The 19,450-nt window shown below is 38.7% G+C and overlaps 1 protein-coding gene across 24 annotated transcripts in view; it reads right to left on the reverse strand.

Moving 5' to 3' along the window:
* Positions 1-19,450, reverse strand: part of EIF4G3 (eukaryotic translation initiation factor 4 gamma 3) — a 352,454-nt gene that overhangs the window by 65,523 nt on the left and 267,481 nt on the right. For 17 of the 24 annotated variants that reach the window (XM_030805828.1, XM_030805807.1, XM_030805827.1 and 14 more), the window contains 5 exons: positions 19,284-19,417; positions 17,419-17,538; positions 16,514-16,624; positions 10,003-10,173; positions 2,724-2,921 (listed from right to left, as the gene is read on the reverse strand). In XM_030805828.1, coding sequence (XP_030661688.1) covers positions 2,724-2,921; positions 10,003-10,173; positions 16,514-16,624; positions 17,419-17,538; positions 19,284-19,417 — 734 coding nt within the window. The remainder of the gene's footprint in view (positions 1-2,723; positions 2,922-10,002; positions 10,174-16,513; positions 16,625-17,418; positions 17,539-19,283; positions 19,418-19,450) is intronic. The other 7 variants (XM_030805829.1, XM_030805822.1, XM_030805821.1 and 4 more) reach the window with 1 other exon arrangement.

The raw sequence follows: 19,450 nt of genomic DNA on the forward strand, positions 1-19,450 counted from the left end.
TGACTATCTGATAGGGAAGGAAGATTAACTGGCTGGGGCTGCAAGCAGAGAGTAATAACTGTAGTAACTATACCATTTGACTTGTTCAAATAGGTTGTTATCTTATAATTTAAAATAATCCAGGAGGCCAGGAGGTGGCTCCTGCCTGTAATCCCTGTACTTTGGGAGGCCAAGGCGGGAAAAGCACTTGAGCCTAGGAGTTTTTGAGACCAATCTGGGCAAATAGTAAGACCTCATCTCTACTAAAAATAAAAAAATAGCCAGGCCTGGTGGTGGTGTGTGCCTATAGTCAAGGAGGAGGACTGCTTGAGCCCAGGAGTTTGAAGCTTCAATGAGCTATGATCACGCTACTGGACTCCAGCCTGGGCAACAGAGCAAAAGACCTTGTCTCAAGCAAAATAAATAAATAAAACAATCAAATAAAGTTTTCAAAAGTCTCATAAGTGGTTGGCTTGTCTATAATTTCTTCCTATTCCAATCCAATTTGTACTTACTGCCAGATTTTCGAAGGCCATTTTCATCAATATCACTCCTCCATTAAACTACCTAAACACCACTTAACTGCCTATCTGATTAAATTCAAAACTGGGAAAGAGCATTAAGGTGTGATCCAGAGGATCTGGGATCTAGTCCTAATTTTAATGAGTAATGGATGTCATGGCTACCACAATGAAAATGAGAGCCCAGAAATGGAGAATTAGTTTGCTTCCACGTAACTATGGCACATCAGGAGGCACTATGGCAAGTGATTGAGTTAAATAATCCCTGATTTGGATTCTAGCAATGCCACTTACTAGTTACATCATCCTGAGCAAGTTATTTTTCCTTTTCAAGCTCAGCTTTTGGTTCAATAAAGTGGGGCTAATAACATTGACCTTTCAGGATTAGAATAACCATTAAAAATAATATGTATATATAAAGCCTCTATCCATATTGCAACTTAGTAGGTGCTGAATAGACTATTTTTATTATAATAATCACCCTCATTCTATAGCTAACATTCAAAACCTTCACAAATTGGACCTAAAAGGTCTAATATAGTTTCATTTTATTTAGAGCTTACTACAGGCCAAACACTGGGCTAGAAATTTTATAATCTCATTTATTTTAATTAATTGTATCCTTATAATATTATAAATGGTATGAATTAATCTCATTTTATGGATTAAAAACAGGGGCTTAAAGAGATCAGTAACTATTCTAAGGTCATAAAGTTAGGAAGTGGCAGAGTAGAAACTATCTTCACTTATCTCAATTTTATTTTATTTTGAGACAGAGTCTCACTCTTGTCGCCCAGGCTGGAGTGTAGTGGTGCAATCTCTGCTCACTGCAACCTCAGCCTCCTAAGTTCAAGTGATTCTCCTGCCTCAGCCTCTCAAGTAGCTGGGCTTACAGGTGCACGCTACCATGCCTGGCTAATTTTTGTTACCACACCCAGCTAATTTTTGTATTTTTAGTAGAGACGAAGTTTTGCCATGTTGCCCAGGCTGGTCTCAAACTCCTGACCTCAGGTGATCCGCCCACCTCAGCCTCCCAGAGTGCTGAATTACAGGCGTAAGCCACCTTGCCCAGCCTGGAATTTAATTTTAAACTTTAAACCTAGAGCTGTGACTCCAAAGCCACACTTACTGCTTCAGACTTGAGCCTGCTTGGAATATGTTCTTTCTTCTCCAAATGTGTATTCCCCATTATCTCAGGTCCAACTCAAGCTCTATTTGCTTTATAAAAGTTTTGTGACTCTCCCACCAACATAGTGTTTTCTTTTTCTTCCAACTTATTTTTCAGTCTAACCATCCATTCAGGCATCAAGATACTGCTACATTACAAAATACCTTTTAAGTAATTTTTTCTTGGAAATACTTATTTTCAAAATGGATTTTGAATTCCTTTAAGACAGAAGATGTGACTTTTCCAAACCCCAAAAGACTTACCTACCTTTGACATAGGTAGTCAAAAATATTGGTAGAATGAAAGAATTTTGCATTTTCATAGCTTGTTTCTAAGCAGCAAGGCACGACAACGAGTTGTAATAATTAAGAAAAAATCCAAATGTTAAAGGACAGACATTTCTGACACAAGTACCTTGGTAACAATAACAGGAAGAGAAAACAGATGATACATGGCAGTTTATGACCGTGGAATAGAGGACAATGAACACTAACCAGAAGCTCTTTGGTCTCCCTGTCTGTCTTGCCCTAGATTTGACAGGCTGTGGAGATTAAATGGCTTCAGACAATGTAAACAGAGAGAAACCTAACAGTTTCTATGACACGAAATTATCAGCTTTGAAACTTTTTTGACTACAGAACAACTATCCTTTCATTTTCACAGAGATTAGAATTAGAATCAACGTGTTTTTAAATTTCAAACTTAATTAAATGTGAAAGCATGCATTTGCTTGCTTTCCATAAGAGACACATGGGAAAAATTTGTTGCCCATGACGATAATTGTACATTACTAATTTAAACCTGACTCTATCTTTCTTATGTTGAATGGGCCCATCTCATGCCCATTTCAGTCCAGACTTCATATCCCCTCCAGAGGGGAGTATACGTTTTACTAAAGCAAGATTGTCTTTAATAATGAGGATATTTTATCAATAAACACTAAAAATATATTCTCCCCTTTATGTTGCCCCAATAACACTTCTGGGAAGAATGTGTAGTGAGGGGAGAATATACCTCTTGAAGATTTCTGGTTTTACTCCTTCCTCTCTTCTTACCGTTACTAGACATCGACACATGTTTGCGTAAGCCACAGAGAAACTGGGTTCATCAATAGCCTTCTCAAAGACCAGGTCAATAACTCCTTTCAGCCGCTCCTCTGTATCAACAGTAAGTCCTGACACTTGCTTCATCAGCTGATTGAACATCTGTGGTGTCAATTTATTTAAGATACTTCGAACTTTTCTAAAAAGCTCCTAGAAGGGCCACAAAAAAGAAAAGAGCATTAGAGTAACTGTGACAATAAGGTGCTTTCTGTAACAATTAATTTTTAAAATAATATGTAAGTTCAACTTCTCAAATTATTAACAAGGACTGTGAACTAGTCACAGAAATAATTAAACTAATCTATTTTAACAAATAGTCAAAAATTACCTTCTTTTCACTGCTGAGAATTCTAGAAACAGGTATACACACACTTAGCTGGTGGGAGCATTATCTGTTAACATTTCTAAGGGCAATTTGACAATGTGTATCAAAAGCTTTAAAACTGTGTATGTAACTTTTGAACCAGTAATTATACTTTTAGAAATGTATTTATATTTAGAGATATGTAAAAATACTTTAGCCACACTAATTTCCATCATAACCCATTACAGAAAATAACTTTGATGTAAAAAAATAGAAATTTGTCTAAATTATGGTATAATATAAATAATGGTATGAAACACTAGGCAGGAGTCTTTTAAAATAATGTTGTAAAAACTCTAAAAAAAAAAAAAAAAAGGAATAGAAGAGATCTTCCTAGACTAGTAAAAGGATTTATACAACTCCACTTAATGGTGAAAGGCAAAATGATTTTTGCCCCCAAGATTGAGAATAATGCAAAAAATGTTTCTTCTCACCATTCCCGTTCAATATCATACCAGAGGTCCTAATCAATGAAATAAAGCAAAGAAAAAGCAATAAAGGGTATGTAGATTGTAAAGGAAGAAATAAAACTCTATGCAGAGAAGATATAATTGTCTACATAGACAATCATAAGGAATCTGCAAAAAGACCAGAATAAGTCAGTCTAGCAATTGTAGGATACAATGTCAAAATGCAAACATCAACTGCTTTTCTATATATTAGCAACAAATAACCAGAAATTAATTTTTTTAAGTACCATTTACAGCAGCACCAAAATCTATAAAATATTTAGCCAAAAAACTAGCAAAAGGTCAGGCGTGGTGGCTCACACCTTTAATCCCAACTTGGGAGACCGAGGTTGGGTGGATCACTTGAGGCCAGAGGTTCGAGACCAGCCTGGCCAACATGGCAAAACCCCATCTCTACTAAAAACAGAAAAATTAGCTGGGTGTGGTGGTGCATGCCTGTAATCCCAGCTACTCGGGAGGCTGAGGCAGAAGAAACACTTGAACCTGGGAGGTGGCAGTTGCAGTGAGCTGAGATCGCACTGCTGCACTGCAGCTTGGGCAACAGAGTGAGACTCTGTCTCAAAGCAAAAAAGATGGAAAAAAATATGAAAACTATAAATCATTGATGAAGGAAATCAAAGAGGGCTTAAATAAATGAAGATATATATCATGTTCTTGCATTAGAAGATTCATTATTGTTAAGATGTCAGTTTTCCCCAAAGTGATCTACAGATATATCACAATCCAAATCCTAATAGGGCCTTTTGTTTTTGTTCTGGGTAGAAAACAAGGTGCTGATTCTACAATTTATATGAAAAGACACACACACACACACACACACACACACACACACACACAAAACCCTAGAAGAGCCTAAATAATTTTGAAGAAAAACAAAAAGTTGGAGAACTGAATTCACACAACCAGATTTCAAAACTTTCTATATAAAGACAGAGTGGTGTTGGCCAGAGGACAGACACATAGCTAGATGAAGAAGAATGTAGAGTCTAGAAATAGATGCACACATATATGATGAACTGATTTTCAACAAAGATGCCAAGACATTTCAATGGAGAAAGGATGATCTTTTCAACAAATGGTGCTGGAACAACTGGACATCCACAAAAAAGGGGAGAAAAAGAACCCCGACCTATTATCTTGCACCTTGTACAAAACTCAACAAAAACTGGATCACAAAACTAAATGTGAAACCTAAAACTATAAATTTCTAAAAGACAACATAGTAGAAAAGTGTTGTTTCCTTGGGTTTATGCAAATATTTCTTAGACTTGACAGCAAAAGCACAATCATGAATGAAAAGGTTGATTAATTCAATATTATCAAAATTAAAAACAGGCTGGGTATGGTGGCTCATGCCTATAATCCCAGCACTTTAAGAGGCTGGGGTGGGTGGACTGTTTGAGCCCAGGAGTTCAAGACCAGCCTGGGCAACATGGCAAAACCCTGTCCCTACAAAATATACAAAAATTAGCTGAGCATGGTGGCACGCACCTATAGTCCCAGCTACTTGGGATGTTTAGGAGGGAGGATTGTCTGAGCCAGGGGAGGCTGAGGTTACAGTGAGCTGTGATTGCGCCACTGCACTCCAGCCTGGGCAACAAAGTGAGACTCTGTCTCAAAAAAAAAAAATAAATAAATAAATAAATAAAATAAAATAAATATAGGCCGGGCGCGGTGGCTCACGCTTGTAATCCCAGCACTTTGGGAGGCCGAGGCAGGCGGATCACGAGGTCAGGAGATCGAGACCACGGTGAAACCCCGACTCTACTAAAGATACAAAAAAAAAAATTAGCCGGGCGTGGTGGCGGGCGCCTGTAGTCCCAGCTACACGGAGAGGCTGAGGCAGGAGAATGGCGTGAACCCGGGAGGCGGAGCTTGCAGTGAGCTGAGATTGCGCCACTGCACTCCAGCCTGGGCGACAGAGCGAGACTCTGTCTCAAAAAAAAAAAAATAAATAAATAAATAAAATAAAATAAAATAAAATAAAATAAATATAAAAACAAGTGCTCTGCGAAAGACACTGTTAAAAGAATGAAATGAGGCCGGGTGCAGTGGCTCATGCCTATAATCCCAGCTCTTTGGAAGGCAGAGGAGGGCAGATTGCTTGAGCTCAGGGATTTCGAGACCAGCCTGGGCAACACGGCGAAACCCCATCACTACAAAAAATACAAAAATTAGGTGGGTGTGTAGTAAGCACCTGTAGTCCTAGCTACTTGTGGGGCTGAGGCAGGAGGATCGCTTGAGCCTGGGAGGTCAAGGCTTCAGTGAGCTGAGATCATGCCTCTGCACTCCAGCATGGGTTAACAGTGAGACCCTGTCTCCAAAAAAAAAAATTACACACACACGCACACACACACACACACACACACACAATCATTTCTTGGATAAGCTACAGGAGCTCATGTCTGTAATCCCAACGCTTTTGGAGGCCAAGGCAGGAGGACTGCAGGAGGCCAGGAGTTTGGGCAACACTGCCTCTAAAAAATTTTTAGGCCAGGAGCAGTGGCTCACACCTGTAATCCCAGCACTTTGGGAGGCCACGGAGGGCAGATCACTTGAGGCCAGGAGTTCCAGAGTAGCCTGGTCAACGTGGTGAAACCCCGTCTCTATTAAAAATACAAAAAAATTAGCTGGGCGTGGTGGGGCATGCCTGTAGTCCCAACTATTCAGGAGGCTGAGGCAGGAGAATCGCTTGAACGCGGGAGAATCGCTTGAACCCAGGAGGCGGAGGTTGCAGTGAGCTGAGATCACGTCACTGTACTCCAGCCTGGGCAACACAGCGAGACTCCGTCACAAAAAAAATAAAAATAAAATAAAAATTTTTAACAAATTAGCCAGGTATGGTGGTCCATGCCTATAGTCCCAGCTACTTGGAAGGCTGAGGTGGGAGCCCAGGAGGTTGAAGCTTCAGCAAGCCATCATTGTGCCACTGCACTCCAGCCTGGGCAATAGATTAAGACCCTCTTTCAAAAAAAAAGAAAAAAAAAGCCTGGGCATGGTAGTTCATATCTGGAATCCCAGCAATTGGGAGGCTAAAGCGGAAGGACTGCTTGAGCCCAGGAGTTCAAGACCAGCCTGGACAACAGAATGAGACCTGGTCTCTACAAAAAAATCAGCCAGGCATGGTGGCACATGCCTGTAGTCCCAGATACTTGAGAGGGTAAGGAGGGAGGATCGCTTGAGCCCAGCAGGTCAAGGCTACAGTGAGCTGTGACAGTGCCACTGCACTTTAGCCTTGGTGACAGAGTGAAACCCTGTCTCAAAAAAAAAAAATCATTTCACTATAACTAAATATCTAGTTGATGTACAGTAAATTCTGTGTTAGGTACAAATGAAGCACAAAACACAGTTATTGCCTTCCACAGAATCAAAATCTAGTTGCAGGGACAATACATTTAAAAACGAAGTGATAAAGCAAGTACTAGGGTTGATTAGAGACCAGAAAGGGGAATAGTTTAGGTACATGAGGTCAGAGGAACTGGATTAGTCGAGGAATGCCTTTAGAAGGAAATGAGGGCCGGAGGTGGTGGCTCACGCTCGTAATCCCCGCACTTTGGGAGGCCGAGGAGGGCAGATCACGAGTTCAGGAGATAGAGACCATCCTGGCTAACACGGTGAAACCTGGTCTCTACTAAAAATATTAAAAGTTAGCCAGGCATGGTGGGCACGCCTGTAATACCAACTACTTGGGAGGTTGAGGCAGAAGAATCGCTTGAACCTGGGAGGCGGAGGCTGCAGTGAGCCAAGATTGCACCACTGCACTCCAGGCTGGGTGACAGAGCAAGAGCGAGACTCCATCTTAAAAGAAAAAAAAAAAGAAGGAAATGAGAATTGGGCCAGATAATAAAGGACAGAAAGAGCTGGCTAAAGGGAAGAAAAAAAATAAAGTAGATATTTTATGAAGGAGAAAACACTTCAGGAAGGAATTGTTAACGAGGATTTTCTAGCTTGCTAATTGAGAGAACAAGCTGGAAATATCAGAAGACCAGTTTTCACTGGTTGTGAGTGAAAATGGCATATTGAATGCTAGGTTAAAGAGCTTGAATGGAAAGACAAAAATCAGTGTTTCAGGTAGATGACCCAGGCAGCATCAGTAGAAATGATGTAATAGAGGAGAAAGAAGAAAGAGAATGCAGGGAATCCTAGGGGTAGAAGCCAAGACATGTCCTGAGGCAATGATATCCTAGAAATGCTTCAAGAAGATGAGATTAAGGTCATCAACAGCGGTCGTTCATAATGCTGATTTAATATAGTAGTAGGAACATAAGGGAAGGCAACAAGGCAAGTCCATATTTAAAAGAAAGTGTCAACAAAAAAGAAGGTTGTACTGGCTATGTAAAGGAATTTTAATAATTCTCCATTTGATTTGTTGTATCTACTTACTAAAGAAAACCTATTAATTAATGCTGCCTCATATCAAGACAATTATTCTGTTTCTGAAATAAGACAATAATGGAGAGAACTCTGTTATAAACAGAAGCAGATTACGAGTTATAACAACTAGACTATTTAGTATCTTTCATGACGCTTGACAACTTTTGAAGCTTTAGTTTCCTCATGAAAAAAAAGCATAACATCTATTTCCTCATTATAGGTACAGTAAGAATTTAATAAAGTATGGCATTAATCCAAGTGCCTTAAATACATCTTCACTGTCAGTGATGAAGATCCAGTAGGAAGTTTTAACTATCTTTATAGGCCATTTAGGCCCATTATCATTAAGCATTTCTCAGGGAGATTGGAGAGAGGGACAAAGAAGGTTTTTGTTTTTGTTTTTGTTTTTGTTTTTCCAAAAAAGGTTGAGATATGTTGAAATGGAGAGAAATGGAGAGAATTGATCTCAGCAATGTGAAGAAGGGTGTCCTTAGGAACCCTGTGGCAAATGTTTGGGGATAATCACTACAGAGATAAACTAAAGCAAGCCGCCAATTACAGTTTGACAGCATGGCCAGTTGATGGATTGCTTCATCTTCATCTTTGTTTTGTATTAACTACTCTGTGGGTTTGCTTATTTACTGAACAATTATTTACTGAGAATTTACTCTCTCTAACAGTGGTCCTCAACCTTTTGGCACTAGGAACTGGTTTTGTGGAAGATAATTTTTCCACAGACCAGGGTAGGGGGTGGGGTTGAGGGGGGAAGAGGAAAGTGGTTTTTGGGATAAAATTGTTCCACCTCAGATCATCAGGTATTAGTTAGATTCTCATAAGGAGCATGTAACCTAGATTGCTTGCATGTACAGTTCACAATAGGGTTCCACTCCTATGAGAATCTAGGGCTGCCACTGATCTGACAGGAGGCAGAGCTCAGGTGGTAATGCTCTTTTGCCACCACTTACCTCCTGCTGTGTGGCCCCATTCCCAACAGGCCACTGACTGGTACTAGGGGTTGGGGATCCCCTGCTCTCTGAGATTATGTGATGGTACTGAATCAAAAAGATATCTAAGGCACATCTCTGATCTCAGGGACATCATCATACTGAGCACTTAACTAAGCTCCAGGAACCATGCCAAATGGTTTATATTTATTTCATTTAATCTTAACACTGGCCCTATGAGGCACTCAATGTTTGTAACTTCATTTTATAGTTGAGATTAAGAACCTGCCTAACAGAGTCAGGACTCTGCCTCCAGAGCTGGAACTCTGAACTGCTACACTTAACTGTTCATGTTGAGAGAAAAGATATATAAGGAATTCAGATGCTGAAAAGTTAGTACGTGATCTGTGATGCCTGGCTCTGGTACAAGTGTGAATTTTAAGAGACTCCAGTTTTGGTGCCTAGAAGCAAAAACATCTTAAGTCGCAGAGGTAACCTGGGGATAGGAATTGACATTGTGTATAAAGCAAAAGATAAATAAAGGCTTTATATAATCTGATACATAAAAATTAATTTTCTGTCAATAAAATAAATCCATTCAATTTATCCTCATAGTTCTGAGGGCAGGACATGCATAAAAAGATTCAAAGAATTAAATTTTATTCCAAAAGGCTTCAAAACAAGATGAGTTTCTAAATTCTAGCTTATTGGCAATGAAGGCCTGATAAGGAACATAAAGCAATGTAATAATTAGGATAAACAGGATAAAGAGACTCAATCACTGAAAATCTAAAAATGCATTTTAAAGAAAAGCGAATATTAACTTAAGCCTGAATTACATAAGTCTATGACACATGAACCCTCTAGACCGCATAACTATTCTGAAAAAATACACAGGAAGCAATTTCAAGAGAAAACAGTAGGTTACCTGGCATCCATAATGGCTTTTAGAATAATTCTTTTAATAGGAAAATGTTATAAAAAGTCTTAAACTGATTAGAAACATTAGCAAAGCAAAATAAGTTAAAACAAAATCAATATAATTTCAACAGAATGTTAGGATATGCCTTTGTTCTCACCTGGGTTTTAATGTTTTCGGGATCATCGGCTTGGCTGTCTCGTTTTTGGCTCGGCTTCCAGGCATTTTCTGCCTTTTTCAGGTGTACATCTTCTTTTACAGAAACTGTGATGATCTTTCTGGGTTCTCTTCTTTGGCCAGGTTGAGATCTTCGTGATCCAACATTCAACAACTAGGACAAAAATATTACAGCTATTCAGAGTACTTACAATTTATTGGCTTTGCTGTGCTGTTCAAGTCAAGCCTGATGACTACGCCAAGCAATGCTAGATGCAAAGATTGGGTACTAGGCACTCAAACTGGATGTAATCTTTTTGGGGGGTAAAAAAATAACTGCAGAATACCATCAATGTAATGTTCTCCACCACTACAACTTTTGAACAAGAGGTCTTTTTGAACCAGATGTTTGACAAAGCCGTTACTTCTAATGAGAAAGACTACTCCTAATTGAAGCTTTATCTTTTATTAGTTGCATAACTGTGGACTGGTCACTTCAATAATTACAAAAATTCACAGGTAGGTATCATCATAGTTACAAATCTGCTAAAACTGGGTTTCTACAATCCCAGGGTAAAATGCAAATATAACATCATCACTAAGCCTTATTGTAGATCATAAAAGATTCCACTCGATATGCTGGGTCAGAAATACTAAAATAAGCCCGTTATATATCATCAATGAGAGTCAAACTAAATTACCCCCTGAAAAAAAAGTCTTCCTTTTGTCTGCTCTGTTCCTGCTGGATTCCCACTATACTCTTATGTTAAAACCAATGTATGTTGCCATGTTATACTGCCAGCACACTAAGTAGAGATAATGGAGTAAGTTAAAAGTTGCATTTTGTGTATCAAAATATTCATAATTACTATCTTCAATGCTTGGAAATAATTTTTCAAGGTTAAATATTTTGGTTGATACTAAGCTCTGCTACCTTCAAGCAGACCTGCTGCATGTTGACTACCTTTACTTTTTCTGATATATCATTCTTTTAGTGCTGAGCAAATATTGCCATCAGATTTTTTTTTCTTTCTGAGTTGCACTGAAGGGCTAGCCATTAGATTTCAAGAGAGAATAAAAACTTCATACAAAGCACACATAAATGAGAATCATTTCTCACTTAAGGCCCCAACGCTGCCCTTTTGAATTCATATAACGCTTCAGAGAAAAAAGTATAGACTTTAATGTCATTCATTATATAAAAAGACAGTTTCTAGAAGATAACGCAGTCTGGGGCCTAAGCTGATAAGTTCAAACACCTTTACACATCAATCATTCTCAGAATTATTCCTTTATGCTTCACCATCTGCCCCAATTAGAAATGGTAGTATCAAGAATGCATCAGGATCAAAAGTTAGGGTTTCTGCAAAATTTCACACCAATCTTGTCAAATGCATCCAGCTAAGGATACAGTACTGATGATATCTCAGACTATTTGACAAACATTAAAAAAAAAAAAAAACAGGTCAGATAAACCCAGAGGTATGAGACACATGGTATAACTGAAAGGAAATAAAGATCATCAGATTGGAAAAATACCAACAGGGAACAGTTGTTAAACCAGACAGTACTACTATAAGAGCATAAATTGTAACTGAAACTTTAATATAGTAGCCCAGAAGAAACAATTCTGATAGAAAAATGTGGTAATCAAGTAATGTCTGATTTTTATAATTCAAGTTATATTCTAGTGTTGACTCATATGGATTAATAACTTATTAAATGGTTGGCTAAACCTCAGGTAAACAATATTATCACAAGGTATTTAATTTAATCCATGCATTTGTACATAAACATTGTCAAGAACAAATGTTTCTGGATGTAATGAAAGGAAATTATGTCAAAATCAAGTAAGAGCCACAGATGCACATTAGGAGACAAAGTCAGAAAATGCCCATTACCAAAACCTACTGGAAACACCAATGAATAAATATGCCTTGAGATCTGAATCTGGAAAATGGCAATATGATTTATTCCACATCTCTTTACCTGACCCAAGACAAATATGTGTGAGTTTCAAATGAGCAACAGAGAGATGTGAGAAAGTAACAATAATGCTTCAAAGGAAAAAAAACTTTGAAAAGCTAACTGATAAATTGTTAGTCCAGGATAAAATAGTTAAAATTATAACCCAAGTGAAACCACCCAAGAAAAAATTTTAAATTATAATTGTATCTCTGGTTATAACTAAGATAAAGACACTGTTCTCAAATATTTATCTAGGTATTAACAGATCTACTATACTTACAAATTCTTAATATGTTCAATTAATCAATCTCTAATGTGCCCATATTTACACTCTGAGAATGAATTCACTGTTTGGAATAGCAATGCCTGGAAAACTGTGGTGTAGTGAACTTAGAAGACAAAAGAATCAGAATCTAGAGTCCAAATCTGCTATGTATGAGCAAAGTTACTGTAGGCAAGTCTCTTCGTTTTGTTAAGTTTTCTCATATATACAATGCCAGCCCTACCTAAAAACATTGTGATTATAGGATATAAACCATGTAAAAGGACCCTAAAAACTATGTTATCATCAACACCAAAGGATTAAAAGGAACTTTTAAAAAAGTGATACATAAATTTAAACACTTCATGTCCCTTTTTGTGTGTGAAAGTCTTAATACAGATAATCAAATTTATGGTATCCTTCAGAAGTAGCAACATATGGTGAATGATTTATATACTAAACACACAAAAAATCTAGGATCCTGTGCTGAGAGGTATGCGCTACAGAAAAAGAAATGACACCTGGTTTCTTTCTTTGAAAGACAGTACTTTAAGGAACTTTAAGGTATAATGTGCTCAAGGTCCACAATGTCAAAACTAAAAATGTCAAAGTCTGGGGTTGATTAGTGAGCCATTTTCTTTTTTCAGGTGATGTTAAAGTTTGAATTTTTTACCCACTGCCAGTTTTCAAAAATGTATTACGAAATTATACCCATCTCTGTTTTGCAATTTAATATACATCATTCCTATCTTATTCGGAGACTGTAACCTTAAATTCCACTGCTTACCTGGATAATCAAATAAAACAGAATCAATATGCACTTAAATTTTTAAAGAAGGAAGACAACCAATTGTTCCTTTAAAGAAAAACTTTACTCCTAGGATTTTTCTTTGCTGCTAGGATTTTTATGATTGATCAGTTTATCTCAAAAGTTAGTTAAAATAAGTATAAATGGCAAATTACTTGTCTAGGTCCAATGCTCCTCTTAAGATATATTTTTTGGAGTGCTTTCTGTGATGTCCGCAAAAAGACTAGTAACACAACTGATAAGTAATTTTATTTATTTTTATTTTTTATTTTTTGAGATGGAGCCTTGCTCTGTCGCCCAGGATGGAGTGCAGTGGCACGATCTCAGCTCACTACAAGCTCCCAGGTTCACACCATTCTCCTGCCTCAGCCTCCCGAGTAGCTGGGACTACAGGCGCCCGCCACCACACCCGGCTAATTTTTTGTATTTTTAGTGGAGACGGGGTTTCACCGTGTTAGCCAGGATGGTCTTGATCTCCTGGCCTCGTGATCCACCCACCTCGGCCTCCCAAAGTGCTGGGATTACAGGCGTGAACCACCGTGCCCGGCCCATGATTTTATTTTAAAAATAACTAAAGACATAATATTTCATGGTAATTTCCAACAGATATGGACTTTACTATCCAGTGAAGGACACTTAGGTTTGAAAACTACGTAGCTGCATATGACATTTTAAAATCATTGGCATACATTAAAAACATTTTATAGCAAGTCTGTTGCAGCAAAGTTTTTGTTTTTTTGTTTTTCTGTTTTTAGACAGAGTCTTGCTTTGTCACCCAGGCTGGAGTGCAGTGGCGTGATTGTGGCTCACTACAGCCTCCGCCTCCCGGGTTCAAGTGATTCTTGTGCCTCAGTCTTCTGAGTAGCTGGGATTACAGACATGTACCACTACGTCTGGCTAATTTTCGTATTTTTAGTAGACACAGGGTTTCGCCACGTTGGCCAGGCTGGGCTCAAACTCCTGGCCTCATGTAATCTGCCCACCTCAGCCTCCCAAAGTGCTGGGATTACAGGCATGAGCCACCATACCTAGTCTGCTGCAGAAAAGTTTATATTAGAAGTCATGGCTACTTAAGATAATAATGGGGCATACCTCATAGATTTTAGTATCATTAAGTGATAATTATAAGATAATTTGGAGAACTGGAAAAAGTTATTTGAAGTATGGAATCAGAAACTGCAAAGAGTAGGGGAGTAGGGCTGTTGCTTTTTTCCAAACAGCATTATTTCTGTTCCTGTCTTTTTGAGACAGAGCCTCACTCTGTTGCCCAGGCTGGAGTGCAGTGGTGCGATCTTGGCTCACTGCAGCCTCTGTCTCCAACCTCTGCTTCCCAGGCTCAGGCAATCCTCCCACCTCAGTCTCTCAAGTAGCTGGCACTACAGGTGTGTGCCCTCGTGCCCGGCAAATTTTTGTATTTTTTGTAGGGACAGGATTTCACCATGTTGCCCAGGCTGGTCTTGAACTCTGGGACTCTAGCAATCCACCCGCTTTGGCCTCCCAAAGTGCTGGGATTACAGGCATGAGCCACTGTGCCTGGCCATTTTTGTTCCTTTATATGTTGATATTTATGTCCTATGACATTCCCATCTGTATCTACATCAATATACCAAGGTAAGCTGGGCAAATTAAGTGGAGGATGTCTGTTATCTAGGAGACAGGCTGGAAGAATAACTGGTGTTAAGGCTTAACATATCAACATTACCCTGAGACATCAAAATTTCCCTTAAAAACTAGCTTTTGACACAGAACAAAGCTGCTTAATAAAAGTAAATTAAATAATTAAAATTGATCTTTTTGGAGCTACTACAAATCCTAGATAACATCTCACTTGTGGTCACATTACTTTGAATGTACCAGAATAACTCACTGATCTCACATACGTAGGTATACAGAGGAGTGGTATATGCTGTGATAAAGTTACTGTTAAAAATCATTTTCTATTTTCAATAATTTAAAAGAGACATCGCTTATTCTAAACTCACAGTATTTCCTTTTTGTTATAACTAGTTATTAGCAAACAATGACTAGCAAGCTGTTAGTGAAAAGTGACACTGGAAGAGGATTTATACATTTTGTGAGTCACATATCAACAACATTGGGCAATATGATAATAACCACAGATGCTATTATCCACAGAATATTCAAAACAGCATCAACATTATTTCAAATATTTGGCAAAACAAAGATATAAACCAAAACCAAAATGAACAGTAACACAAATAAAAATTTCAACATTAAAAAGGGAAATAATACTGAAAAAAAAAAAGTGTAAAATGGGCCGGGCACGGTGGCTCATGCCTGTAATCCCAGCACTTTGGGAGGCCGAGGCGGGCGGATCATGAGGTCAGAAGATCGAGACCATCCTGGCTAATACGGCGAAACCCCGTCTCTACTAAAAATACAAAAAAAAAAAAAAAAAATTAGCGGGGCATGGTGGCAGATGCCTGTAGTCCCAGCTACTCGGGAGGCCAAGGCAGGAGAATGGCGTGAACCTAGGAGGTGGCAGGGCTTGCAGTGAGCAGAGATCGCGCCACTGCACTCCAGCCTGGGCGACAGAGCGAGACTCCGTCTCAAAAAAAAAAAAAAAGGTATAAAATGGTTTCTAGGGCCAGGTGCGGTGGCTGCACTCCAGCCTGGGCAACAGAGCGAGACTCCGTCTCAAAAAAAAAAAAGGTTTCTAGAAAGCCACTTTCTAAGACTTTCTGGTGAGGTAACTCAAGATTTAGAAAAATTTTAATTTAGTATTTCCTGAAAATAGATAAATGTGTGAGAAACAGAGTATCTCACATACACAGGTCTCTAAAATGGTGATGGATTAATGGCTCAATAAACAGTATGCTTCAAATTCAGGTGGTTTTCGGTAGTTTTACAAAGCTTCCAACACACTGCAGGCATTCAAGTATAAGCCACCACTGTTTGGTTGCAGGAAAATAATCAAATAATTTAAATATCTACAAAGTGACATTTGTTTTCAGACAATGTAGTCTTATTTTAAAGCAGGTTTCAAAAGTTGCCATTTCAGAAATAAAAAGGTGATGCGGGAACAAAAAGTGTCACCTTACATAAAATGAAGTAACAGCGTTATCTGCAAATGTACATCAAACCCCAAGCTCCTCCAAAATGTTAGATTTATTGCTCTCTATGCCATTCTAACTTGGGGAAAAGAGATATTCAACATCACTGGCAACTTTCCCCATGCTTTCTGCAAGTCTACAAAGCATGGAGTAGGCAGAGCCTGCCGAATCCTGCACAGTGCAGTGCCCCAGCATAACTCCACTGGTGATGCCACTTCCACCGCTGAAGAGCCTGCCACTGGGGCTGTAATGGCAATCTGCAGTTTACCAATACTGCACTCTTTTGTACATGTCATTTGTTCAAATTTTGACTTAACAATCAATAGTAAATAAAAAGAGTGTGTAACAGAAAATATTATAACATCAGAGACTATTATTACAAAAAACAAAGTGTTCAGCGCACCCCTAGAGGCAGGCTCTTCATGGGTGGGTGTGACATCACCAGTGGAGGGCAAGTTGGGGCTTTGCTCTGTTCCAGAATTGGCAGTCCATGCCTGCTCTGCACTTTGCAAATCTGTAGAAACAAAGACAAAGACATGATGATTAGCTGAATGTCATCAGAGATCTCCAGTATATCAGGACACCTCAAAACAAAACAGGAATCTTATCGAGGTTGGCTTGCTCTGTATATATATATTTTTCAGAGACAGGGTCTTGCTTTGTCACCCATACTGGAGTGCAGTGGTATGATCATGGCTCACTGAAGCCTGGACCTCCTGTTCTTGTTTTGTCACCCAGATTGCAGTGCAGTGGCATGATCATGGCTCACTGTAGCCTGGACCTCCTGGGGTCAAGTAATTCTCTCACCTCAGTCTCCCAAGTAGCTGGGACTAGGACTATAAGCGTGAGCCAGCATGTGTGGCCTATTTTTTTCTTTTATTTATTTATTTATTTTTCTTGTGGTAGAGACAGGGTCTCTCTTTGTTGCCAGGCTGGTCTTGAACTCCTGACCTCAAGTGATCCTCCTGCCTTGACCCCACAAAATGCTAGCATTACAGACCTGAGCCACCATTCCTGGCCGTGGTTGGCACTATTTTTAAATCCATTTGCAGGTCACCTCAATTGAAAAAATAGGGAAAAAAAAAATCAAGACCAAATTAATGCAGACTAGCTTCTGCCAAGTAAAAACGACTCAAGTGTATTCTTTATCTGCTTTAATATGAGTATGGAAAGGATAGTCTTTGCCTCTTCTTCTTCTTCTTCTTGACTAGAATCAACGAATAAAAGCTGCTGTCTTGCCGTGAGGTAGGATTTCATGGAGTCTGTGCCAGTGTCTAACTAAGTGAGTTGTAGGGAACTTGCACTTACAGGTACGCCTCTTCCACCAGGTGACTGCCTTCCAAAATCAGCAAAGGCTGGTGTAAAGTCTGGTCCTCGAGGCAAAATTCGAGGATCCAGAGTTCGCATTGGCAATTTGGGTTGGTTGATCTGCATGAAAAAGCAAAAGAAAGCTTAATACATGTTCCAGAGCATTCCCTGCCACAAAAGATAGCAAAAATTTTTACTGAAAAATAACATCAGCTGAAACGGTAAGCACCAGCTTTGGAACTAGCAGAAGTCCAATCTCATCCATGGCAGCTTCTCCTGGGCCACCCTTAGAGCCATTAGGCTAAAACAATGGTTTTCTGATACGCTGGGAATGATTTAGGCCTTAAATTTCCAAGTAGGGGCTATACATAATCAGCAGACTGGCTCACTAGATACTGAGGACCAACTGAATGGCACAAGACAAGATATTTTGAGATCCTCTACACTAGGGTCAAATTTTAGAATTAAAAAAAAATATTCACCAGGATATAGAGCACTTGCCTACAGGAATCCTGCTACTGCTCATTTTAGTTTTGATGCTGTAGACTTATGGTTAGTAAAGAATGTATTATGAGTGGACAGTAAGTCTTAGAGGAGACATGTTTCATAGGTGATGATTCATTGAAAATGTCACTGTCTGCCTTGTTAATCTGAGATATCTGACTTTGAATAGGCATGTAACGTGACTATGGACAACACAAAGTTAAGGAGATCAGTGAGAAATCAACTAATTAGTGGCCAAAGTCATAAACAGATAAGGCAGCAGGACAGGCAGGAATATTTTCTAAGAGGATAATCGAATTTGGTGGATATAACACTTGACTTCTGAGGCACTGAAGTAGCCTCAAATTAGTACCATTCATCAGTCATTCAGCTGTCCTCACATAAGTATCTAAGAGAGAAGACTTAGATACTACCAATAGAAGTAAGAAGACCTGTTGCTATAAGAAAGTAAAATAATATAAATGAGTTCTGGATAAGCAGCTGCTGGACATCTTTACTAACCCATTTATGCCGGAGGCTGCAAATTTTTTTGTGTGAAAAATCAGACCTTGGTTATGACCTTGAGCAGTAGGATATAAATAACTCTCACAAGCTTAGCATTCCAATAATGAAACACTGGGCATAAATCGGTTAAGAGGTAGATACGATTCCATAAGATAGTTAATCTCTACTTTTACATTTTTGTTCCTCTACAAAACAAAAATACTTCAAGCTTAATCATCAGCTCCGATTTATCTTTGATTTACATGAAATTATTTAGTAGATCTGATTTTACTCCTTTTAATTTAGTAAACAAATACTGACTGTACTAATTTGCTGTGTGCACCATAAAGATCAGATGCAAAGAGGAAGGATGCCTATTTGCACAAGATTGGAGAAGTCAATCACTGGAGGTATCTATTAGGTAAATTTTGAGATACATATTATTTGAATCATGTTGACTCTCACTTATGTTTGATCTGCCAAATACCTTCCTAGATTTCTGACCTGTCCTCATTGACAACAGAATTCCATAATGAACTTTTAGAACAATAAGGAAAGACCTCCATATCAATTTAGCCATGTTTCCCCCAACACAAAATTTTTGTATCACCAAAAAACAGCCACAATAAGCAGATAAATCAATTAATAAACATTAAAAAAAACACCACTCCAATATGGGCCAAATCCCAGAATGACTGTAACCTATAAGAAACTCAAAATCCAACAGTGTTTAGGGAAACAAATTCTTAAACATTAGATATTTTTACATCATTTGCTCTAACAATTACTAAAAACTGCTCGTACTTCACATATTTGCTCTTATAGTTAAAATCAGTTCCCACCAAAAAGAACTAGTTTTCTCTGAGTACGCAGCTTACCTTGTCAAGAACCACATCACTGATAGGAGGCAGGCCCTCTGGTTTTTGTATACAGGCAGGCATGAACTGGAAGTCCAGCAGAAACTCCCTGTCATACTGCTTCTTACCTTCAGTATCAGTAGGCTTCCAGGATTCTAGAAAGAGGAATATAGGCAGACAACTGTTTG

The sequence above is a fragment of the Nomascus leucogenys genome, chromosome 24, assembly GCF_006542625.1.
Source record: "Nomascus leucogenys isolate Asia chromosome 24, Asia_NLE_v1, whole genome shotgun sequence".
Lineage (NCBI taxonomy): Eukaryota > Metazoa > Chordata > Mammalia > Primates > Hylobatidae > Nomascus > Nomascus leucogenys.